Here is a 26,641-nt window from a genome sequence, read left to right on the forward strand (position 1 = left end):
GTTTACACCTGCCTTAAGTGGCTGATGGCTCCTGCAAAAAGTATATAGGTTTTACTTACCTTCAGCCTAACTGTGTAATCCTAAAGAAAGTTAGTTATTGCTTCCCTTAGTCTGTGAACTGCAAAGCAACTGTAATTGAATATTACATCAAAAGGGTTTACTTACCTTGCGTATAACTGTTATCCTGACTCAGTTGTAGGTGTTTTACTGTTCCTAGAATAAATGTTCCACTTTTCATAAAAAGTATATTGTCCTGTTGGGTTACTAAGTGATTTTTCGCTGAGCGTCATGGTACAATTGCTAGGGTCTACTACACTTATATTACCAAAAGTAATCTAAAAAGTAACTATTGGTGTGACTTCCCTAGAACTCCTGTTGAGTGTTCCAAATTAGGTTGTATGCTTTGGTCGGTGTACCTTCAAGCATAGTGTTGTGTTTTTCTATAATGTGCTTATATGATCTGTGATGGTACTTATTTCCCCACCACACCATATTGGATCATTTTCATTACAATTAATTTGTACTGATTCTACAGTCCTCTCTCCCTCCCAAATGAGCCTGGCTGCTCTGTCTACGCTACCCTGAACTCAGGTGGTACAGCCTTATGCTAAGAGTCGAGTCTGGTCCTGCTCAGTTGAATGGTTTTACTAAGGACTTCAGAAAACCTGGCTTAACCTCTGCCCCGTTCTGGGGTGTGTGGCACCTTGGCCCCTCTTGAACCTTTTGTTCGAACCCCGGCTTGGGCTATACAGATGCTAACTCGGGCTTGGGTTATATGAAGGTTTGGCCTCTCTTGGCCCGGTTTGTTCTTTCACCATGGTTTGGGGTATGCGGCCTCTGACCTATCGTTCTCACCCAGGCTTGGGGCCTCTCTGGACTGGCCCACCTACTACCAGTCTCCCTGTGCATACTGCGTACCTGTCCCATGGCGGTGATGTTCCTTGTGGGAGGTGTTGGTTCTTCTTTGTGGCACCTCATACTTGCCCAGGCTTCGGTTCTTCCCTCCAGTCTTTGTCCAGGCATGGCACTAGAACGCAGCGCTCTGCGGGCATCCTCATCGTCTGCGCGGAATGTCTCGCTGACTCCACTTTGAAGGGTGACTACCCTCCTATCCGCCTGGGTTCAGCAGGATGGTGAGCGGTATTGCAGCTCTTTCCTTTTCGTGCCAGTGTTGGGCAGTTATTCTGAAAAGTGATGATGAAAATAATTCATTTTTTGATGGCAACAGCACCATGTCAGAAACCAAGCCAGTTGAAGCATCCTCACAGTGATTCTGAAGTCCCTAAATATCAACTGAAGACATTGGCTTCCTGGGACAAGTGCGGATGACATATGTCCCAATTAAGGGTTGGTCTGTCCTCTAAGGGTGGGGGAGGGCTCCCCCATTGGGATCTCGCTTGGTCTGTTTTCTAGGTGGTGTGTAGGTCCTTCTAGAGATTTACTCTGGGCGCCAAACCATGTTTGGTCCCTTTGTTCGTTTTTGTCTTTGGTCGGTTACAGGAGTGAAGCCCGCCTCTGCCTCCAGCGTGTCTAGCAGGGCAAGGAAGCGAGGGAGGTTCCTGAAACCCCCCTGTGCTTAGTCTTCTTGGTTACAGGAATGCACCCAAGGGTGATTGGCTGGAGGGCTGTCCTCGGAGGACATCCACCCTGCTGTGTGAGACAGAGCTAGGCTGCGAATGAATGGGAGAAACCTGCATAAAAAGGCAAGGCTTTTTGTCTGGAAGACAGAGTCGACCATTGGACAAAGGAATCCGAAGAAGAACTTGGAAGAGGTGCCTGCTACAACTCCTTGACCATTGGTTTGCCCGGTGAAGCCCTGCTGCAGTGCTGAAGCTCCGAAATCGCCTCAACTAGAGAAGCCCTGCAAAGGACGACTTCTCCTCATAGGTTGGTGGGACCTTTGGACCCCAAGACGAGCTCACCTCTGAGCTGGCTGTACTTCCATTGCTGCTGCAGGAACCAAACTGCCAGGGAGAGGAACACCAGAATCGAGTGAGTGTCTTTAAGTTAGACCCGCGCTCCTGGAAGATGCTCCGCACTCCCAGGAAGCAGGACTGACCAAGCCTGAGCCACCTTAACAGAGTGCTGGACCCCAGATGCCAGGAAAGTCCAAAGTGGTGTCCGAGAACCGTGGTGTTGCTATTTGCGAGAGACGTGAGGAGCTGAAACTGCGAAGTGCCGCTGATTTGAAGTTTGCCCATTTCTGCTGCGGACCTTCAATTTGTAGTGCAGGAGTCCCAAAACGTCCTCCCTCTTGTCCCCCATGACTGAGGCCCAGGAACAGGATCTGTAGACCTAAACAGAAGCCACCTGGAACCGATTGCTTCTACTGTAAAACTAAGAGGACTTACCTCTTGTTGTGTAGGCTTGCTTGTTCTCAGTTGAGGCTTGTCTTAGTTGCTTTTGCAGAGTTGCTTGCAGCTTTGCCCCATACAAGCCTCCCTGCTTGTGGCCATACAGTGATTCTATTCTTTCTACAAAGACTTCTAAAACATTGTACAAGATTTTTAGTTACCTACAAGATGTGCTTCAGCTCACCTCGTCTTTTGCTCAATTAACATTGGCTGGCCTGGCTCCCTGAAAGACTCTTCTGACCCCTGACTGTTCTTTACCTTTCCTTCAGGAAAGTGTTCATTTACTTTACATTGGGGGGTTAAAAGTACTTACCTTCTTCAGAATATTTGTTTGACTTTTGTTTTATTCCCAAACCCTTTTTTCTTTATACACCAACTCAGTATTGCTCTAAATGTACCAGTGATATATTAATGCCCACAGTGTCATAGTTATTGAAGTCACCTCAGGGTGTAGGAACCATCTGTGTGCCGTCCCAAATGGGTACTTGCTGATTAAGAGAAACAGAGTATGTATTTTGAAGTGTATTTTTGTGTTACTTAAATATTGCTCCCTTCTGAAGAAGGCTTATTCAACTGACTGTTAAATATATATTGTTTAATCAAGAAACCTTAAGTGTAAGAGTTTATTTGAATACTTGTCACTGTGAATCTGTGTAAAACTCCTACTGCTCACATTGACCCCTCTTGAGATGAGCCAGGCTGCTCAGCCACACAACCAACCTGTGTAGGACAGCCTTATACCAAAGTTTGGGCTCCTATTGCAAGGAGGTCAAGGTTGCTGTAGTCTCCCAAGGGTTACTGCACACAATCTTGCCTAACACAGGTTCATCTGACCTGCTGGTGGCAGTGGACCTTTTTGCAGGACTTTTTGTGGACTTTTACCTTGGGCGGCCTTCACAGCTGCAGTAGGGGACACAGGGCCACCATTTCCCCAACATTTTGGCTGTACTCTTATCCTGGTTCATGGTGACTTGTACTTACTTGAACCTTCTTTTACCTATCTGAGTGGGGGGGTCTTTTTTTCTTCGGCTGGCTTTCCTCGCAAAGCCCACTTCGGCCTTGTGAGTACCTGAAAGGACAGGGCGTGGGGGATGTGACTGTAATCTCCCATGGCTTTGTCCTGCAGTGTCTCCCTAGAATCCTTTCACCTGGGAAGCTGGTTGTTCCCTTTGGACACCCACCCCCCAGATTAGCATGAGCGGATTGACTGGTGATTGGTAGGCTCAGCCTGTTTTCTTACAAAAAAGGCGAGCATCCTGGAGCTGAACCGAGTCGACCACTTGTAGAAGGACTTCCTAGCAACTTCCAACCGACTGCCAGAGTTGTTGAGGGACCATCTGTAGACCCGACCTTGTATTCCGAGCGACGGGTGAGATCTCTTGAAGACGACTGACTCCCCTGAACTGGAGGGCCTAACCAGTCTCCAAACCACTTGCATGGTGCGCTATCCCACGAAGAGCTGTGACCTTCCCTGGCTGCAAGCTCCCAATTCCCTTGGGATTTGTGCCATTTTGTGGTGCAACGTTTTGTGAAGTGAGTTTTCGGCTGAAATCTTGTAGGCATCCTTCTGGGTCTGCAGTGATACTTTTCCCCTCCTAGACGTCCCCTCAGCTGAGTGGTGGGCCAAGAACCGAAGAGATATCTACCGGACAAAAACCGTTGCTGTCCTGAAACCTGTGAAGGCCTCCAACGCACCATTACAATAAAGATCCACAGCTGGGCATCCCACTGATAGAATGCATCCATCTGTTCCCTCCAAAGTTCCTTCTTCCCTTGCCAAGTCCTAGGTACTTGGTGCTGCTGCATTGTGTTTGTGTTCTAGGAGGGTTTCAGTTAAACCGTTACCTGCACCCCCTTCCGGGCACCTTGAGCCCCATTGGGGTGAAAAACCCATTGGGCTCTAACTTGCTAAACTGTTCATCTCCCCCAACCACTCTGTCCCTCACCTCCGGCTGGTGTTCCACGCCCCTGTACTCCTCCATGGAAAACTTTCAACGGCGAGACCACCTTCACCTGGCCACTCCACACCCATTCAGCCAACAAACACTCTGCTGACATCTGACTCCTTCTTGAAGACATTCACCTAGACATTCTCGCTCTTACGGAGACATGGTTCAATTGCAGCTCAGTCACTGCTTTCGACTCTCTTCTCCCTGATGGCTTTATGATCATTTCCAAACCACTGCCTAACCGTGCTGGTGGCAGGATTGCCTTAATCTGCCATAAGTGGGTTACTTCCTCCCTCGTACCCACCCAGCCTTACTCCTCCTTTGAGAGCCAGGTCTGCAAGCTGGTCATCTCTCCCTCTCCCTCTCACACTCACTGTTCACACCGCTTTCCGGGTCAGACCACTCTCCTCCTCTCTACTTACCTGGGTCCCCTGACCCTCTGACTGCAACTCCTCCAGCCCTGCCAACCTTGTTCACGAACATCGGTCCTATGAAACAAGTGTCAGCTGCTTCCTTTGCATCCATCTTCATCCCCCCAAATGAACTCTACCTTCTGACTCTGGTCTCAGCATCACCATCCACCCATTACTAACGCTCTGGATATTCTTGCCCCAGTCATGAAGATCTGTCTGAAAACTGCCTACACACGTAATACTGGGTACGACTCCGAACTTGCAGCCCTGAAACGCAAGTGCAGAGCTGTGGAAAAGAAGTGGCAAACCTCTGGCTCACCCTCTGCAAACTGACCTGCCACCTGCTCCAAAGGCAATACAGACTCTCCATCCGTGCCAAGAAAAGGGCCCACATCCAGGCTTGGGTATCGGGTGCCTCCAACAACACTGCTGAACTCTTTAAAATCTGCAGGGAACTAGCCAACCCTTCGGCAGTCTCCTCCCCACTTCCGTCCCAGTCCCTGTTCAATGCACTGGCACTACACTTCACCACTTAAACTTGGGACATCCTGAGCATCCTTGCTACCCGCTCCCCCAACCCTTCACCCACCCCCCTTGCCTCCTATGGCCTCACCCCCTCGCTCTTCCTCTCTCCTCCTCTGCCTGGTCACGCCTGATGAGGTCACCAGAGTTGTCCTCTTTATAAAAGTCTCCTCCAAACAGGTTTCACCTTGCTCCTCCAGAACCATCAAGAATAACATTGGCTCTCTTGCCCCGCTCTTGCTGATTTCTGCAACCACTCTTTTCTTACTGGGTATTCCCCTCCTTCCTCAAGCACTCCCTTGGGTGCCCCCTCCTGAAAAAAAACGTTCAGCAGACCCTAGGTGTTCAGCTAACTACTGCCCTATTTGTATCACCCCCATTCTTGGGAAACTCCTGGAGAAGCTGGCATTACCCCAAATTAGCTTACACACTGAACTTTGTTGGCAATCTCCACGACCATCAATCTGGATTCCGAGCATCCAGAAACACGGAAACTGCTCTTCTGAACACCATTGATGAACTACTCGCTTCCCTTGATTGCAACTCGCCAGCTGTCCTCATTCTACTTGATCTTTCCTCCGCCTTTGACATGGTCAACCACTCTATCCTCCTAAAACGGCTTCATGATACCCAGGGTGGTATCTCGGAGCAGGCCATGCATTGGCTGACCTCTTTTCTTACTGTCCATCCCAGTTTATTCTGTGTATCTTTTCCTCACCTACCTCCTTATCCACCTGTGGTGTCCCCCCAGGGCTCCAACCTTACCTTGCGCTGCTGGCACGCAGAATTTCCTTCTTCTCCCCCCAATGTCCAGTGCTGCGCCGACAACACCCAACTCTTTTTCAAACTTCCTGCTGACTCTCTTGCCTCTTCCTTCATCCACTATCCAGTCCTGGTTCGATCTCAATGCCAGCAAAACTGAAATCCTGTCACGACCCTCGCCCAAAACCCCCTCTGGCAAACCCATTGGCCAGTTGGAGTCAGGACTCGGGCCTCTAGAGCCTGGCTCATACACCATGAAAAACAATGTGCTTGGGAACGACTTTATTGTATTGTCAGCCAACATGGAGGCATCCACGTAGCTTGGTTCCTAAGAACCAAGCTATGCGGTCTAGTGTTTTGGGTGTGGTAGCCTAGGGACTACTTTACCGGGGCTATTTAAACCACACTCGAGCAAGACAACATGCTTTGCGTTATTTTGCAGCTTGCAACGTGACGCTCACCGTGTCCAGCTATTCCCTCGAACCTCGGAGAAGCAGAACCTGCAAGGAGACAAAAGGAACATCATTAGCAGCAGCATCTTACCTGCAGTCTTCATCTTTAAACACTCGCAGCTACTGAGAACAGCTTCCTCGAATCTGCACGCCTCCCGGACAGAACGACCTGAAAGAGGAAGATGGAGGCAACATTAAAGAAAGCAGTAGAGACATTTACAAATTACGAACTACTCAAAAGGCTTACCTGGCTGGTCACCTCTCGGCTTGCACCACTCCGGACATTCCACCCGCGCTGAAGAACACCGCGACCTACAAGGAAGGAAAACACAGATTAGCAAAGGCAAGACTTTGCAGCGCTGCGCATAGCGCTTACTTACACCATCATAGCGCTCTTAATGTGCCATCATTTACCAGCGGGGCTCAACCAAGCCAGTTCGCCACGCTGAAGCTCCGCATACCTAAGGGAGAAAAAAGTGACATTTTAAACAAAGAAAGGCATGCAGGATAGCAACAAAACAAAAGAACAGCAAAGAACAGTGAAGTAACTGGACCGCACTTGCCCATGAAAGACAACGTGCCCCTGCAAAGAAGGCAGGATGGAGAGCACGCCTAATTCTACCACAAGACGGAACCTTCCCCGCAGACCACATCAGGGCAAAGCTGAGAAGCATTCCAGCGAGTAACTCGGCTGGGTGGCGTCCCTGTGGATACCAGGTGAGCGTAACAGATCCTTCCTATTGGGACCTCTGCTCCCACTTTCTTCCCTGCACTATGTCCTCCCTCTATAGGTTCTTCTCCTTCTCCTTCATCCGAAGACAGAAACCTTGGAGTCATCTTCGACTCCTACATCTCCTTCCTCCCTCACATCCAGGGTATTGCCAAGAAGTCCAGCTTTCAACTGTTCCTTAAAGGAATTCTCAGTTTTCCCACTTCCCCCAGAAGCTCAATGCTACCAGAACTTTGGTTCTCTCCAGGCTAGGCTGCTGCAATAACCTTCTCTTGAATTTACCTTCCTCCTCTCTACAACCCCTCCAGCTAATCCAGAATATGGCAGCAAGATTTATCCTTGGTCTCAAGCCCAAGGACCGTATCTCCTGCCCTAAAAAGTCTTCACTGGCTCACACGCCATCGCCTCAGCTTCTGCCCACACACAGCACTTGCCTCTGCACCCATCTGCTTACGCCATTGCAGACGTTTACTTACCCAGTTTTGCACTTACCCACAAGTGCAGCTCAACACTCGCACTTATTACACTTGCCACTTATATCTGTTGCTCACCCACGCGCATGGACCCTCCCATCACTTTTCCTCACTCCCTCCTCCCCTCTTCTCTTGCACATTCAGAATACTCACATGGCATAGGTTTGTCTTATCCTTTATTCTCCAGTGTATATATTGTTTTTCAATCCCATGTTCCCTCCCTGTTGCCATGTGGGTGCTTTAAAACACAATTTACCTGTTGTATAAGATTCTAACAAATGCACAATAAATAAATGAAATTACCTGCAAATCTGAACTTACCTTCATAGACTCTGCTCTGTCTGCAGAAGACCTGCCTCTTTTCTCCTTAGCCACTAGACCCTCAGTGCCCCTCCTGACTATGTGTGACTCACCTAGTGTAGGGATGGACTTTTAAACATTGGTTAAGTAGGGGTTGACTGAAGTTGCAAAGAGATTATCTAAAGTTTATTTGGGGTCAGTTTTTCTCACTTTGCGTTGCTTTACATTGATTTAAAGTGCCCTCCCATTTAATTCTACTGTGATTATACTGTGTGAATAGTACCTACCTGTTTTGCTCCTAAAGTCTTTGTGTATATAAAATAAATCAATATCTTTATATAACTTCTAGTGTGTCAGTGTTTCCTTGAACTAAGTGTAAGTACTGTGTGTTTCACTACACCCCTAATCCCTCCTAGAGTATGCCTGACTGCTCAGCCATTTCTACCAAACCTTTGGGTAGTGCAGGCTACACTTACTGGGTACAACCCTGTCACCTAAGGTGAGCTTTTCCAAGTTCTGTCAGAGACAGAAACTTCTGTAGAACTCCCTAACATCTACGATAGACAATATAACAATCTAGCTTAAATTCTGCAGGAAGTCAAAGACAAATAGATTAGTAGTGAAAATTCTAAATGTATGGCTGATAGGTAGGACTTTTTATTAAATAAAGAAATGTTTATATGCACATTAAATTGTATTGCAGAATTATGATAAACGTTCTGTCTCTAAACAGCCTAAAACAAATTTGACTCCTTGGGTTGGATTGCGGAAGATTAACGTGTCCTATTGGTGCTGGGAAGACATGTCTCCATTTACAAACACATCGCTCCAATGGCTGCCAGGGGAGCCTAGTGATGCTGGATTTTGTGGATATTTAGCAGAGCCTACCACCATGGGACTGAAAGCGGCTGTATGCATCCAACAAATTAATGGTAGTGTCTGTGAGAGGCCTGGTGAGTACTTCACTTGTATGGTGGCTACTGAATATTTCTTCTGTGCATCTTCAGCATTCTTGTTTTATCCTGTAAAGAGATTTTCAAAATGAACACAAACTCATGATGGGTTTTGTAAGGCGTTCAGATGGATTTCAGAAATCAAGCCTGGGGGTGGTCTTTGGGAGGCTAAGACACTGATATCTTACCAAACCCAATCCAGGTAGTGTGAGACTGGCATGGTATCAAGAGACACAGACTCAAAAGTGTTTGTTTTAAAGCCTTTATTTACTAAGGTTCATGGGGTGGTGGAATGCCGTGACCTTAACTCTAAAAGGATGGTTACCTTAACTGATGTTTTCTAATGGTCCTCAAATAGTCCAAGATATGTCTGTATGTGTCTAAATCTATACTTACCCTCACACTTCAAATGTGATAGGATGTCTTTTGAAAAAGGAAAAATAGTGGTTTAACAAAAATAGCAAAACCCAAAGTGGGTTTCAGGTGGTCTTTTCACCAGGTGCAATTTGGTTAATGTCACAAAGATGGGTTCACTCGCCAGGGTTGTCCGTACTACCTTCTCCACAGGGCCCTTACAGTAAAATCAAACACATTCAATGTCCTGGAGTTCCTTGGGGATCCCTTCCCCAAGCTTCAACTCACTCACTTTCAGCTTTCAGTTCAAAACATAATCTTCTTTTCTCAATATGCCTCCATGTTCCCTTCCCCAAGCTCGGTCCCCTTTCCAGCTTTTTTTTTTTATTTCTTAGCATTTTGGTTTACACAAAAGGAAATCCTTTGGCTATTCCAACAAACAGTTGTATTTTACAAAAGAGTGAATAAATAACAAAGAAAAAGGTAAGGAGAAACAAAAGAAAAACGACAAAGAAAAAGAAGCAACCATTATTCTCAAATAAATAGTCTCTGATAAAATCTCCTAAATAAAAAAGGAAGTGAAAGGGACACATAGGAATAAAGGAAGCTAAATCACTTCAGAGTCCTAGCTCATTCTTTCTCTTTGACCAGTGTGTCCCATGGGGCAATATGTCATTTCCGATCACTCGTCGTGTCCGTAATGTAATAGTATATTTGGCTGTTTCCCCTCTCTTTTTTTCAAAAATAACCGGCATGAATTTTGCTACCGGCAAATTGTTTTTGATTTTGTTTTTATTTTTTTATTTTTTTTTCTTCTCCTTCCAGCAAATATCTCCACCAGAGGTCAATTTCTTTGGACCGATAATCCTGCCAGATATGGCCAAGATAAGTCTGTCTTTCCTCTCTAAGAATCGGACATTCCAACAGCAGGTGTTTCAGGGATACGACCACCTTTACGTTTTGACATAATCTACATTCCTTGGGTTCATCTTTAGTTCTGTTTCTGTAGTTGTTAGCTCTAGTTGTCCATAGATTAAGACGACGTCTTAAGAAGCCAGTTCTCAGAAACCAATTAGGGAACAATGTTAAATATTTTGGTTGTTGGTTCAACTTTCGAGGAACTGCCCATATCCTTGATATTTGTAAAGATCCTCTATTTCAATCCAATCTCTGGTGTACATTTTTTTTCTTCACCTGGTCTGGGTTGGATAATAGTGATTCTTCCAAATCATTCTTCCAAAAAATTCAGGTTACATAAAATTGCCTGACATGTTTTAGTCCATTGTGTTAGTATCCACTCAGAACAATATTTTGGCATCCAAAAGAGGTTTGTGCTCTGTATGTAAGGATTGCCACCACTTTTGCTCGATAAAGGTCTGCCAGTGATTTTCAAAGAGAATCAACAGAATCGTGCCAACAAGATCTTTGCTTGACCCGTCAGGTTTCTTACTTTATTTCTCAGATCCTTATGTCTAGGTGCTTCGTTATCATTAGTAACACAGACCACTAAGTATGTAAAGGTGGAGACTTCTGTGTTTTTTTTTTTTTTTGCTGTTTTGAAACCATTGTTCTGATGTTTGTTAATCTGCTTAGAATCACATGCTGTGCATAGGGCCGACATCCAGTGGTCACTGCGGAGTATTGCATTTTGTTTTTCGTAGTCGAAAAGGGGACGTCGACAAGGCGTGTCTGTAACACTATCCCTATAGTGACGTGTGTTGTACCCACAATCCCTCATGCGTCGAGGTCCCTCAGATTGTTTTTTTCCGCCCAGCTACTGGTCGCCTTTACGCGGAGCTCCTCGAGAGACATTGCAGATTTCATCTCCTCGACCTTTGGTCGTTTTCCTATATTAATATAGAACATATCGATCCCCCCCCTCGACGCTGTTGTGAAGCTGTCTCCGCCGAGCAAGATCTTCGACGGAGGGGACGAGCGGAGGAGATCCTTCGGCGTTGCCGAACACGTGGCCTGGCCTCGCAGGCCAAATACAGTAGGGAGAGTGGGGGTCGTGGGACATCTCTAATTCTTTTCTGAGAATGCCTTTCCTTTTCCCCATCCTTTCCCTTGGGGTGGTTATCACGTTTTATTGCCTCGGCTATGGAGAGGACACCCTTTAGGTTTTGCCCGCTTTGCAAGGGCAAGTTTACTTGGAAGGACAAGCATTCACGGTGTAACCGCTGCTTGCCCCTCGATCACAAGGAGGAAGGTTGCACGGCTTGTCGGCTTCTTAAGCCGAAGACTCTAAAAGACCGTAGGGTCAAAAGGTGGGCGGCCTACGCTATGTCGAAGGCCGACGCTCCACCCACCGTCGCTACCTCCGACAGTGACGAGGAACGTGATACCACGACCTCCGCTACGGAAGTCTTAAACCCCCTAGAGAGCGCACACGCGCTTCGTCGTCTGTCCCCGGCCCCGACGGGCTCGGCTCACGCTCTGCTTATGGGGATGAACACCCCGGCGACACTGACGCACACAAGACCACACATAAGCACACAACCCATGGCTCTTCTTTGCCAAAGGCAAAGAGAGCATCAGCGCCCAAGGAGACGCAGGTTTCACCGGCGGCCTCCTCGGACCGTTCGGGTTCGAAGCCCCTCTCGCAACCGCAGCCGCAACCAGCGACTGGGCTTTCGGCAAATAAGGGCGCCGCCCCCAAATCATCGGCCGGAGCGCATCAGCAGAAAGCGCATGCCGCCGTAGAGCGTTCGACACTCATAACGTCGAAACCACAGCTCTCCGCTGACAAACGAGTCGCTGAGAGTTTGGGGAGGATCGTGGTAGCCGACACCCACAAGCGTACCCCGAAAGACACGTCGAGCGCTACGCAAAGGTCGAAAGACATGCCGAAAACACAGGGACGATCTCCTTCAGTCGAAGGGATTCCCAGCACACCTGAAGGCTTTTCGGAGGGCGACGGAACACTTTCCTCGACGTTATGGGAGAGGTCGAGCCGTTTTCAGCTACAAGACACCAATTTACCCCCGCTAGACCGCTCAGGGGAACCCCATGAAACCATGGAAAGGCTCCATCTCTGCATGGAAAGAATGGAGAGGTTTATGAATGCCCAAAACCCTCCCACTCCAAAGAGAATAAGAGAAGGGCCTCAGGAGGACCCCAGGGCCAAAATTCCAAGATTAGACCAGGACACAGCCTCAGACTTCCATAGTGTGTATGACCTCACTGGGGAAGAACATTATTTTGAGGAAGAGGATGATTTTATGGACGAAGAAGACGGACAGAACCAGGAGGAAGGTCTGGAAGACAGCCCAGACTTGGTAGGAGAAAATCCAGAAGAAGGACCTTCTCACCCCTGGCAATCACCATCAATATATTCCGACACTGATGTCCTGAACCTAAATCCTCCTGACATTTCACCTGTTAGAAACATGTCTCCCATTGACGATCAACCCACATTTAATGCCCTGTTGCGCAGAGCAGCAGCACACTTCGAACTGGACACTGGGGAGCTCTCCCCTGAATTAGACTTTGTAGAAAGGGTAATTAAGGAGAAACCCCCGGTCAGTCAAACAATTCCCCTCCTCGCTTCGGTGAAGAGAAGAATCATCCCTTCGCTGTCAACACCCGCACTAATCAAAGGGCTCAATCCTAGAATTGAAAAACTTTTCACTCCTTCACCCTCAGACCCGCTGTACATCAGGGGACATTCCATTCCGGATTCCCTGGTAGTAACCAACACAAAAAAGAGGGCAGGGGTACCACTCTCCACCAGTGAGGCACCACCTGACAAGGAGGGCAAGCGGTTATATGCCCTTGCAAAAAGAATTACATCCTCGGCCGCCTTTTCGGCAAGAATTGCCAACAACAATTCTTTGCTCGCTAGCTATGCGGACGCGCAGTGGGCCAAACTGCGCAAAGACGCCGAAGAAGCGCCGGAACCATTACGTACACGCCTGCTTTCAACTATTGGCGAAGGAACCCAGGTCAACCAGAGTATTGTAAAGAGCTCTCTGGATGCGGCAGAAACCGCGGGACGTTCCCTAGTTCAGGGAATAATCCTAAAACGCCACGTATGGCTGCACAACTCAGGGTTCAAACCGGAGACACAGGCGTCTTTAATAAATAAACCTGTTGAAGACTCAAACCTCTTCGGGAAAGCGGTGGATGAGGCTCTGGAGATGGCTAAAAAAGAGTTCGATACTATCAAAACTCTTGACCAAATCTCTAAGCCCGCTTCCAGGCGCGGCTATGGCAATAAACGCTTTTTTCGTGGCCAACGCCAACAACAAAACCAGCAGCAACAGTACCCTGCCACCAATTTCCAGACCAATAGTGGCCAGTACAGCCAAAGAGGACAGCGCCGGGGCAAAGGAAGAGGGCGAGGGTCCACCCCCAGAGGTTCCTAAGCCCCTAACAACACCAAGTGACGCGAAGATTTGCGTCCCCTCCCATGCAACACCGGTCGGGGGCCGGATAACATCCTTTCTTCCAGCATGGGAGGGTATAACGTCAGACCGCTGGGTACTTTCCACCGTAGCCCACGGATACTGCATCGAATTCAACAGTCCCCCTACATACAAACCCCCGAGGGGACGACGCATGTCACCGGAACATCTTGCCATCCTTCTACAAGAAGTACAGCAACTGCTGGAAAAAGGAGCCATAGAGGTCGTGCCTCTATCTCAGGTAACGGAAGGTATTTATTCAGTGTACTTCCTTGTACCCAAAAAGGATCTAGCCATGCGCCCTGTAATAGATCTGCGCCCAGCGAACAAGTTTATCAAACCCCAAAAGTTTCGTATGGTGACCCTACAGGAAGTGATCCCACTGCTATCACAGGGAGATTTCATGACAACATTGGACATGAAAGCTGCATACTTTCATATTTTAATGTTGCCAGCGCACAGAAAATACCTCCGGTTCATGATAGAGGGCAAACACTACCAGTTCAGAGTGCTACCCTTCGGCATAGCATCAGCACCGAGGGTATTCACGAAGGTACTGGCAGTGGCAGCGGCCCACCTGCGCAGGTTGTCCATCCCAGTTTACCCTTACCTCGACGACTGGCTCATAACAGGGGATTCTTACGAAACATGCTTCTCCAATACCCAAAAGACTGTAGACCTTTTGTTCCAGTTGGGCTTCTCCATCAACGAAAAGAAATCCAGCCTAGACCCCAGCCAAATCAAACAATTCCTAGGGGCTCTAATTCAAACAAAGGACGGCCTCGTCTTCCCCTCCAAAGAGAGGGTCCAAAACATGTTGTTTCAGATCCCTCAATATGTGACCGGTCGAGAGGTGACGGTACGCAAAGCAATGCACTTGCTAGGCATGATGGCGTTGTGTATTTATTTGGTACCTCACGCGCGCCTGCGCATGCGCCCAATGCAGGAGTGGCTCAACAGCCAGTGGTGTCAGGCCAGCGGACTATGGGACGACCTAGTGGTGGTCTCGCAGGCCTTAGTTCTCTTGCTACGGTGGTGGACAAAAAACCTAGAAAAAGGGAAACCTTTTGCCACACCCGCGGCGCAAGCTACTCTAACCACAGACGCATCCCTCACAGGATGGGGGGCTCCCCTATCCCATCAAACTGCTCACGGAGAGTGGACTCCGAACGTAGCATCCAAACACATCAATCTTCCGGAGCTACTAGCGGTGTTCAAGGCGCTAAAAGCCTTCAAGGAACACCTACAAGGCAAGACAGTGATGGTCCTTACAGACAGCACCACAGCCATGCATTACATCAACAAACAGGACTGTCCAAACTGGCCCAAAACATATGGAAGTGGGCTCTCCAACAGAATATGTTCCTTCTGTCACAACATGTACCAGGGGAACTCAATCTGCTGGCAGACAAACTCAGCAGAGATTTCCCCCTGCCCGAAGAGTACGAATGGCGACTGCACGAAGACATCGTCTTCGACGTCTTCACGCAATGGGGGTTCCCAGAAATAGACCTGTTCGCAACCCTGGAGAACTCACAATGCCAAAGTTACGCCTAAAGTTACCCCCTGAACCAATCCAAGGGGAACGGTCTGTCGATTCAATGGTCAGGGAGATTTGTTTACGCTTTTCCCCCTACTCCTCTTCTCAACAAGGTAGTGCACAAGTTGCACCAGGAACAAGTAACAATGATACTGGTGGCTCCAATGTGGGCCCGACAGCCATGGTTCGCTCACTTGATGGAGAGATCTCTATCTCCCCCAGTGAAACTCCCCTGCCCGTACAACATGCTGTCACAAGACAAGGGCAGGACTCTGAATCCATGCCCCCAGAACATGAACTTAGCAGCCTGGCTCCTGAGATCATAGAATTTGGACATCTACAGCTCCCACAGAGATGCATGGACATCCTCAGGGAAGCCAGAAAACCTAACACTCGCCACTGCTATTCTAGCAAATGGAAGAGATTTGTCATTTGGTGCAAAGCAAAGAGCATCAACCCAATTGACTGCTCTCCCACACATATTATTCTATACCTGACCCATTTATTGGATTCAGGTCTAGTGTTCAATTCCATTAAAGTCCACCTAGCGGCACTTTCTGCATACACCACTTCCCAACTCAGTGTCGTGGTGGAAGATCCCTGTTATAAAGGCCTTCATGGAGGGAGTAAAGAGAATACACCCCCCGATAGCTGACCCAGCTCCCGGATGGGACCTTAACGTGGTACTTACCAAACTCATGGGCTCACCATTTGAACCCATGCACAAAGCAACTCTTAAAGACCTCACTCTTAAGACTGCTTTTCTAATAGCTATCACCTCCATCAGGAGAGTAAGTGAACTACAGGCTCTTTCTGTTCTAGACCCCTTTGTTACAGTTCACAAAGATAAAGTGGTTCTACGCACTCACCCAATGTTTGCTCCAAAATTCATCTCAAAATTCCATGTAAACCAGTCTATAGAACTACCAGCGTTCTTTCAAAATCCTTCCAACTTGGGAGAAAGGACTCTGCACACACTAGATGTGCGCAGAGCGGTCATGTTCTACATGGAAAGAACCAGACCACTGAGGAAGACTAATCAGTTCTTCGTCTTGGTGGCAGCAGGAAGAGAAGGGGATGCATTTTCAAAGTCCACTATTTCTAGATGGATTGTTCAATGCATCACTCTCTGCTATACTCTTGCTAAGAGAGAACGGCCAAGAGCACATTCTACTCGAGGCACTGGGGCGTCCATAGCTTTCATTGCAAATGTTCCCCTTGAGTCCATCTGCAAAGCGGCTACCTGGAGTTCTGTGCACACCTTTACAAAACACTACTGTCTAGATGCACACTCTAGATCTGACTCCCAGGTGGGACAGGCAGTATTAAGACATCTTTTCTCTACTGTTCCTTCTCATAACCCACCGCCAACTCCGGGTACTGCTCGCTAGTCTATGCACAGCATGTGATTCTAAGCAGATTAACAAACATCAGAAGACAATGCATTACTTACCGTAAAAGCATTTCTGATGGTTGTATCTGCTTAGATTCACATGCGCCCACCCTTCCTCCCCGCTTGGATGGAAGGAACATAGACATCTTTCTATATTTCTCTCTTTTCTGTACTCACTCACGTCTAGAAGGCTCCCTCAGGGCAGAAAAATACAAACAGAGGGACCTCGACGCGTGAGGGATTGTGGGTACAAAACACGTCACAATAGGGATAGTGTTACAGACACTCCTTGTCGACGTCCCCTTTTCGACTATGAAAAACAAAATGCAATACTCCGTAGTGACCACTGGATGTCGGACCTATGCACAGCATGTGAATCTAAGCAGATACAACCATCAGAAATGCTTTTACGGTAAGTAATGCATTGTCTTCTCTTTTTATTTTTTTTTCCCCCCTCTTCTTGTAGGCAAATCTTAACATCCTGGATTTTTCAGGGTTGATCATTTTATTTGTTGCCACGCAACTCTCCAGAACACTTAGCTGGTGTTGGAGGCCTAGGGTTTGATCAATTAGGTAAATTGGTCTGCCGATTGACACATTTGCAATTTTTGCTGGGAAAGTTCTTAAATCAAGGAAGGCATCCTCCATGTCTGAAGACTAAAGGTTGTATAGTTCCGGTGCCAGTGGGCAACCTTGGTTTAACCCGATGGTCGTAGGGATAATCTCAGACAAAAGGCCAGCTCGATTTAGCCTCAATCTGACTGAAGTATTTGTGTGTAGATCTTTTACATTCTGGAGAAGAACTTCAGGGCAGTTCCATTTTTTACATTTTCTCCACAACATGGCTCTGTCCACCATATCAAAAGCCTTTGATAGGTCTACAAAGACCCAGAAGAATTTCTCCTCCTTGTTTCTTAAGATTCTTGCTTTTAGAAGGTTTAGTATAAATATGTTCAGAGGAGTACCTTGTCCCTTTACAAAGCCCGATTGCCACTCGTCTCTGTGACCCGATCGTTCTGCCCATTTTGGCAGGGCTCTTAACAGGATGGTTGCAAAGATTTTCCCTGCCACGTCCAGTAAGACAATTAGCGTATAATTTTCTGGATTAGTTCTTAGGCCCTTTTTGAATATGGGGAAAACTACACTCTTCTTCCATGAAGTTGGTACTCTTCCTGATTTAAGAACTTATTTGTAGAGTTGATGTAAGATTTTTGCCCACTTTACTGGGTCCTTTTTCAGTCCCTCGTTGGTCAGGCCATCAGGTCCCGGTGCTCTTGAGTTCTTCAATTTTCTGACGATCTCTTCCAATATTAATGTGTCAATGTCAAGCAGGCCTTCCTCAGTTCTCTCTGGTGCCGGTCTACTTAACGGGAGCTCCAGGGGAAGTTGCCTTTGTTTGTAATACAACTGCCATTGACTTCCTGGGATTGGGTTGGCGGTTAGTGCATCTTGCAGTGTGTCCTTCCTATTTATCAGGGCCCACGTTTCTGCAGTGTTTCTCTTATAGATGGTAGATATCATTTTCTGAGAGACATGGTTTAACATTGATTTCTTGTGCATAATTATCCATTTATGTTAGATTAGTTTTATTTTCCATATTTCTGTAGTTTTGTTCTTCTCGTTAGATTGCTTTAACTGCTTTAGATGTTTCCTTAAAGTTATTTTCTTCATGACCACTGCTCTGTCAAATACGTGTCTTTGTCATTGTTGGTTTAGAGCTGCCCTGTTGTAGTATGAAAGATTTTTAGTAGCGGGATGTAGTCAATTGTCTGCAAGATTGTCTGTGACTGAAGCTCTGTTTATCATCATCGTCAAATTAACATTCAATGTCGGTAACTTAGCTGGTTGCATTCTTAACCTGTTTCTGCCACCGGTAATTTCCAATTTAAATGGATAGGTTTCCATTTCCCTTTTGACGGAAAGGTTAAGACATGTCAGTTTAATCGGATTATGATCACTCAGTTGAACCACCATCCTTTGAACATGCCTCCTTATATTTATGTAGGTGTTCTGGTGGTGTTGATGGTTCAATCTGTTTTGGCTCTTCCAAGTAATTTATTTGTGTTGATTGGTTTTTGTTTCCTCAGATGGTTGTTTGTGTAGCTGTCTCTGTAGCCAGAATATCTTTTTCCATAATCGAAGATTTCTCCAACATTATGTCATCGGGGATTTCACTTATTTCAGTACTTTTCTGTGGCTTTTTTTTAAGGGATGTGTTGCCCTCTCCCTAGCCCCAGTTTAGAAGTGATTGTTTCCCAAAAAAGTAATTGTTTCTGTCCTGACCATCTGCTGAAGATAGTATTCAGGGTTTCCATGTTTTTTTTTCTTAATCCGTATATCTTATGAAATCCATTCTGACTGATTTGGGAGTTGTTCTTTTTGCACTTATTGTAAGTGATTTCTCAACTGGTAGTTCCTCAACTTGTTTAGGGTGGACATTTAATTGGACTCATATCTTTTCCAAGTGTACTTGTTTTCGTTCATTTTCATTTATCGTTGTTTTTATTGGCGTATTCGTCATTATGTCCAATAGGGTTTGGGATCTTGCGGGATCGCCTTCTTCCATATCTTCCGCCAAGTTTGGGAGATCTGTTAGTTGGTTAGTGGGGGGGTCATATGTACTTCGCCCTGTTCGTCGGGCTTGTCAGTTGTCATTTCATAGTTTAATTGGTTGTTTTGGTGTAGCTTAGTCTTGGTTTGAGGGGCTAACTCTGTTGAAGTTAGGCCCTTATTTTCCTTTAGTTAGTCTTTCCCATCTTGGCTTTCAAACAGTTGTTCTTGCTCATTTACGTTGCATGTAAGGTTTATCGTTTTATTGGTCACACTAGGCTCCGTCACTTCCTCTGGGTCTAAGGGCTGTACATCAACTGGTTTCGTGTTCGATTCTGTTTGCTTCCCAACTTTTACTTCGATCATGAATGGGCATGCTACCCCAACATAATTTAGGTCTTTATTCGCTAAAGAGGAAGAAGTAAGGTGAACTGTATCATCATTATGGGGTATTTTAACTGCGTCGTTAAACTCAGTCATTTGTGGGGGTTTCCCTAGAGTAAAGTTTCCAGTTGAATGCTGCGGACCCGAAGGTTCCTCGTTCAGCCGCAATACTGATATTGGGTGTTTCCTCTTTGTTTAAAGTTCCTAAGCACGTAGACAGAGGGTAGAGACCCTCTGTCCTTTAGGTATGGCAATAAGTGGGATCAAAGGGGACAAGCCCCAACAGTCTCCCGAATTGCAACTTGTTTGAGCAATCAAGTTGAATACTTTTAGCAACCTATGTAAAGCTTATGTTTGCGCTACTTTTTTTCAATTAATGAATCTGATATGTTAATTTGAGACTGTCAGGCTATCGGGCCCCAGCTGTACCTAGGGGCGTTTAGGTGTTCGCAGGTTTATCCGGAGTGTTCTTTGGAGTTTGCTTTTTTCTAGTGATATTTCCCTCTCGTGCCGCCCAGAGTCCGGACAGAAGGAGGAGGAGCAGGGCAGCAGGAGGACCGACGGCAACTGCCCTTCACACACCGGAGATGGCCAGTAGTGCAAGGCACGCCTCACCCCGCCAGCCTGTCAGTGTCCACCACACAGGGGCTGATTTCTGCTCGTATAGTTAGCTTCCAGTAAAGACCTGTAAAGACCTGTGAATCCGTCCTAGTCCAAATGCAAAGCTCCGCGAGGTAAAGCTAGCGCAATAAGCCTAATGAAGTGTGATTGTAATTGTAGAGGTTATCGGCTAGCGTACTCGGCAGCAGAAATTGTGATCTTATCTTAAAAATAACTTACTTGTGGTTTATTTCTGGTACAGGGCCACGGCCAGCTTCCAGCCAAACAGCAGTCACAACGCCCTTGTCTCCGCAAAAGGCTTTTCACTGCGAGGGCTGCAGTGCAGGGATTTAAACTTCCCGTGGGCGGTGCCTATGTCCTTAAGGCAACAGTAGCAGCGTTCGTGTTAGCAAGGTTAACTCGTCCAGCACGGCCCAAACAGCAGTCTCAACGCCCTTGTCTCCACAACGGGCTTTTCCAGCTTTCAAAATGGAACTGTCCGTTTTTTCCATAGGCCTCTGTTCCCTTATTTTATTTGTATTTATTTTGTTTGATTATTAGGCACTTATACTATAGGAAATACTGTTTCAAAGCGCCAACAGGGAAGGGAGTAGGAGTGGGAAATGCATCAAAACACAATACTTAAGAGCAGTGGGGGGGGAAGAGTATGAACCTACTATGCCTTGTGAGTATTCAGAACGTGCAAGTGCAGCAAGGAAGAGGGCAGGGAGGGAAGTACTGGGGAGTCTGAGCTCATGGGTGAGCCACAGATGAAGTGCTAGGAATATGGTGTGCTACACAGCCTAATCGGTGCAGGAGCCAGTGAATACTTTTGATTGCATGAGAGATGTTGTCCATGGGCCAAGTCTTGCTGCCCTAGTCTGGATTAGTTGGAGGGTTTTCAGAGTGGAAGATGGTAGATTCAGCAGGAGGCTGTTGCAATCGGCAAACCTAGAGAGAACCAGGGCTTCTCCAGCATGGGGTCTGGCATGGATTCACATGCTCATGAATATTCCCTGTCGTCAGGCCGGGAATCCTCGGTATAGAAAAAAATCAGTATCGGTTTCGTTTCTGATGTGTCTTTCTTAGTAGTAACCAATCACTGGTCTCTGGGTCATACTGCCCCCAGCCAATGACTGCCCTCTCCCTAAGCCCCGCCTTTGGCAGCTATCCTCAGATTTTTACCGCACGTTCAAGTGTTGGGAGTCCTCGTGCTGTAGCTCTCAAGCTTTTGCTGCGTTGTTGCATTTTTTTCAGGAGGTTTTTCTCATTTTTCGGTTAAATAGAGCCTCAAGCTCCACCGTTTCTACATCCGATCAACGGGGATCCGTTTCGGAGTTTTCTATGCCTCTCAAGGGTGAAGCTTTCGTCGAGTTACACTTTTGGAGTGTTCCAGAAGTTCTGAGGCCTACCCCGGACATGGCCCAGGAGAAAGGAAGCTCGACGCCCGGGAAGCTGTTCAGGACCTGCCCTGGATGCCAGCTTCAGAATGTTTTCAAGGAGGACGAGCATTCGTTATGCCTCTACTGGCTCCATGAGGACAAGACGCACACGGAGAAGGACTGTGCGTTTTGTGGGAACATGTCAGAGCGGACCATGAAGGATCGCCACCTCCGTCTCGCCAACTGGCTGGAAGGTAAGAGCCCGTCAGGCGAGAAGAAGAAAAAGAAGTCCGAGCAGTCTTCTAAGTCCTGTGAGGGCGCCCCGGCGACGGGGCCCAACAAAAGGCTAAGCACCGCGAGTCCGCGGGCACTGGGAGCGCCGAACGGTCGGGCTCCTTGGCTGCCAGGCAGGGCGCATCCTCCTAGGCGCCATCAACCACGAGCCAACGCTCTGGCTCGGGTAAGAGGAAGTCGGAGAACCCGGCAAAGCTTCTGGAGAGGCCCCGGTCGATCTCGAAGATTCCGGCTGAGGGGGAGCGAGGCTCGGACCCTCCCCCCGAAGGTGAAGGCCCCAGGCGTCCAGAAGGTGACGATGGCCTTAATTCACCCTGCTAAGACCTCGATTGAGGATGTCGCCGCGGCCCTGGCTCAGCCTGTGGAGGCTACACCAGTGGAGGCGCCCTCAGGACCCAGAGTCTCCCTGCCACCGCGGAGGGAGTCGTCTTTCAGGCCCATTGAGACGACCCCCACAAAGTCCTCGTTGGAAAAGGTGGGGGAGGGGCTGGTGGCCATCGTGGATAAGGACACGACCTCTGAAGAGGAGCTCATCGAAGTCGTGGAAGAGGCCCAGCACATCGGGAGGGATCCCGACGAGGGCGACGGTGTCGCCGACAAGGCTCCCCAAGAGCCCTCACATCAGTCGTTTCTGGCGCCGCAGGACACTTCGGCGGCCATTTTGTCAGCGATTCAGTCCTTATGCTCGGAGATATGGACAAGGTTGCCCCTTTCCCCGACGGAGGTACTTGAGCCAGACCCGACGGGGAACCGGAGCCAGGACCTTCGGAAAGTCCACCGCATAAGAGGAGGAGACGCATCCTACGCCACCTCTCCCACCTCTGCGGCCTGCTCTGCCTTGCCCCCGGTCTAATACCCACGGGGATGATACAGGCACAGGCACGGACACGGCTACGACTGGTACAGATGACGACGGAGGCGACCACGGGACGTGTCCCCCGTCGCCCCCAGCTCGGGCGTCCCCGCCCGACGAGATTGGATCCTTTCATGCCATGATTTCCACGGCATCTGAGCTTTTCCAGCTCTGCCCAGAAAAGAAGAAAGAAGGGTTCCTTTACCAACGGCGCGAGGCTAAAAGGAAGACGGTCCTCGCCATACCGCTTCTTGATGACATCTGGGATGAGGGGCTCGCCCTCCTCAACAACCCTGCCACAGCGCCAGCAAAGAGGGACCAGTACAAGAAGTAGTACCGGGTCCCTGAATCTGCCCCCTTGTGCCTTCAGGCAAAACCTACCCCAGATTTGGTTGTCTCGGCGGCGGCAAAGAAGAAAGCTGGGGGGGCATCGGCCTCGACATCAATTTCCCTGCCGGACGGTGAGGGCAGGAAGTTGGACACGATGGGACGACGGATCATCTCATCTGCAGCGACGACTATCAAGGCGGCCAACGCCCTGGCTATCGTTGCCCGCTACGACAGGGAGTTGTGGTTCAAAATCGCCCCTCTGTTAGACTTCCTTCCGGACGCCAAAAGGGCTGAGGCCCTTGAAATCCTACAGGAGGGTGAGATTGCTTCGGACCACGCCATCACGGTGGCAACGGACATCGCCAACACCGGTTTCCGTCAGTTGGGCAACAGCGTTTGCTTGAGACGATGAGGATGGCTCAAGGCCACGGATTTCCACCAGGACGTACAAGCCAAGTTTTTGGACATGCCCTTCGACGGGAACAACCTGTTTGGGAAGGCGGTTGATGAGTCCCTTCAGGCCATCAAGACAGACACAGAGACTGCCCGGGCACTGGGAGTGCTCCAACGACGACGGCCGTCCTTTCGGCGCTCCGGAGGCAGACAAGGTGCCTCCAAGGGATCCGGCAGTGGCTCCTCCACGTACCGCCAAGCGGCAAGATCTTCGTCCCAGGAAGCCTACAGGGGACGCGGCAAGCCAGGTGGTGCCCGTCGTCGTCGACAGGGAGGTGAAGGCAGCCTCCAAACAAGATTGAACCGACTGTGTGGTCGGGCCCCCGCCGAAGCACCCCGGTGGGAGGCCGGCTGGCGAGGTTCGTCAGCGTGTGGGAGTCCATCTCCACCAACCGTTGGGTGCTGGGCGCCCTGGCCCAAGGGCACGCCCTCGAGTTTCAGAAGAAGTGCCCCCGCGTTCCACCCGTGGCCAGGAAGGAAAATCGCGTCCCTCAACTACTGTTGGAAGTAAGGGCGATGTTCAAGAAGGGTGCCATCGAACTCGTCCCAAAGAGGCTTCGGGGCTCTGGAGTTTACTCAAGGTACTTCCTCGTAAAAAAGAAGACAGGAGGATGGTGCATCAAGGCGCAGAAGTTCCGTATAGTCACCCTCCAGCACGTGCTGGGACAGCTGGAGGTGGACGATTTCCTGTCGTCGTTGGACTTGGAGGATGCATACTTTCACATCCCCATTCTAAAAAGACACCAAAAGTTCCTAGGTTCGTGGTCCATGGGCGGCACTACCAGTTCAAGGCCCTCCCGTTCGGATTGAAGTCGGCACCCAGGGTGTTCACCAAGTGCCTCGCACCGGTGGCGGCGCGGCTGCGCCTACAGGGGATCCACGTCTACCCCTACCTGGACGACTGGCTCATCCGGGCAAGGATGAGGGAGCTCGCCGTGGAGCACACAGTGAAGACCGTCCAGCTGCTCACGGACCTGGGATTCTCCATCAACTTTCCAAAATCCCACCTGGTTCCGTCGCAAGTCGCCCTGTTTCTGGGAGCCACAGTGGCGCGGCTGGCCTCGCCGTCAGAGGAAAGGACCAGGACCATTCTGGGCAAGGTGCAGAGTCTGCTGGCCACGGACATGGCCAGGGTAAGATCTATCAAGTCCCTCCTCGGGATGATGTCCTCCTGCATTTATCTGGTGCGCCTTTGCAGTTTTCGTATGCGCCCTTTACAAGAGTTCCTTGACGCCCGCAGGGTCCAGTCGACGGGCAGCTTCGAGGACAGGATCCCTCAACGAGACGTTCCGTCGGGCGATCCGGTGGTGGGGTACCCGCTCCCATCTGTCGGCGGGCACAGACTTTCAGATCCCAACTCACCAGGTGACGGTGACGACGGACGCCTCCCTGGAAGGTTGGGGAGCGCACTCTGGAGATCGTCACGCGAGAGGCCTTTGGCTCCCGGAGGAGAAGTCACTCCACATCAACATTTTGGAGCTCCGCGCAGTGTTCTGGGCCCTCAGGTCCTTTCTCCCGTCCTTCAAGGGCAAGGTGGCGAGGATCTTCACCAACAACACCACCACAATGTTCTACATCCGGAAGCAGGGCGGAACCAGGTCCCCGGCCCTATCCAAGGAAGCCCAGGATCTGTGGCATTGGGCCGTCGCCCAACGGATGTTTCTGGTGCCTCTTCATCTGGCAGGAATAAAAAACAGCAGGGAGCTGCGCTCGTGCCACTTGTGGGAACTACGCCAGGATCAAGTGGATCGACTCTTCCAATGATGGGGCGAACCCCAAATCGATCTCTTTGCGACGGCGACGAATTCCAAGTGCCGGAGGTTTGCCAGCAGGTTCCCCCAGCCGAGGAGCATGGGCGAGGCTTTCTCGTTCCCCTGGGACGGCCTATTTCTTTATGCATTCCCTCTGCTGCCGTTGCTGCTCCGGCTCATCAACCAGCTCAAGAGGTCTCGGTGCAGGATGATCCTCGTCGCACCGGCATAGCCGAGACAGATCTGGTTCCCGGACCTTCTGTCAACGTCCACACCAGTCAAGCTGCCGACGGACGCAGACCTTCTCTCCAGAGAAGGAGGCGCCATTCTTCACCCCAACCCAGAGTCGCTGAACTTGCAGGCCTGGCTCCTGCAGCACTAGAGTTTGGAGGGTACAACATCCCGGCCGACTGCAGAGAGGTTCTTGCAAAGGCCAGGGCGCCCTAAACTCTCGTGCTACGGACATGAATGGAAGAGGTTCTCTGTCTGGTGCCGCGCACAGAAGATTAACCCTCTGCGGATTACGGCCCCTCCAGTACTGCCGTACCTACTGTCGCTGGCCAAAGCTGGACTGGCTCACGCCTCCATCAAAATACATCTGGCTGCAATCTCCCGATATACCAGGACTACGGGACGGGCGTCCTTGTGGTCTCATCGCCTGGTGAAAGAATTCATGAAGGGACTATTCCGTTCATTTCCGCCGGTGAAGGCTCCTGCCCCGGCGTGGGAGCTTAATGTGGTGCTGACCAAGCTCATGGGGGGGCCCCATTCGAGCCTATGCATTCGGCGCCTCTGAAGTTCCTTTCATGGAAGACCGCTTTCCTCGTGGCCATCACTTCCGCACGACGAGTTGGAGAGATCCAGGCCCTATCTTGCAAGCCTCCATACTTGACTTTTTCATGACACGAGGGTGGTGCTGAGGACGCACCCCTCCTTTATGCCCAAGGTGCCGTCGGACTTCCACCTCAACGAGCTCTTGGTGTTGCCAGTTTTCTTCCCGTCTCCTTAGTCGCCGGCCGAGAGGACTTTGCACTCGCTGGGTGTAGCTAGAGCGCTGAAGTTCTACGTGGACCGCACAGAGTTTTCGGAGGACGTCACAGCTGTTTGTGAACTTTGGGACTGTGAATCAAGGGAAGGCTCTCTCGAAGACTTCCATTTCCAGATGGCTCTCCGGCTGCATCATGCACTGTCACCGGTTGGCGAACCCACCGCTGCCCGGCTGTCCGAGAGCCCATTCGACCAGAGCAATCGCTGCTACCGCGGCGTTCCAGTCTGGTGTGCCCCTGCTGGACATCTGCAGGGCTGCGACGTGAAGGTTGACGCACACCTTCACAAGATTCTACTGCATCGATCGGGACTCCAGGGAGGAGTCCAGGATCGGCCAAGCAGTGCTGCGCAACCTGTTCGCCTAAGGTGAGCCTGGTGAGGAGGTAAGAGATGCTT

General features: G+C 49.3%; 1 protein-coding gene across 2 annotated transcripts in view; it reads left to right on the forward strand.

Annotated features, from left to right (window-relative positions):
• The window catches only part of ATRN (attractin), a 1,434,670-nt gene that overhangs the window by 268,332 nt on the left and 1,139,697 nt on the right, over positions 1–26,641 (forward strand). For both annotated transcript variants that reach the window (XM_069632253.1, XM_069632252.1), the window contains exon 16: positions 8,689–8,908. In XM_069632253.1, coding sequence (XP_069488354.1) covers positions 8,689–8,908 — 220 coding nt within the window. The remainder of the gene's footprint in view (positions 1–8,688; positions 8,909–26,641) is intronic.

This window comes from Ambystoma mexicanum, chromosome 6q, assembly GCF_040938575.1.
Source record: "Ambystoma mexicanum isolate Mex_15411 chromosome 6q, UKY_AmexF1_1, whole genome shotgun sequence".
NCBI classification, from domain to species: Eukaryota; Metazoa; Chordata; class Amphibia; order Caudata; family Ambystomatidae; genus Ambystoma; species Ambystoma mexicanum.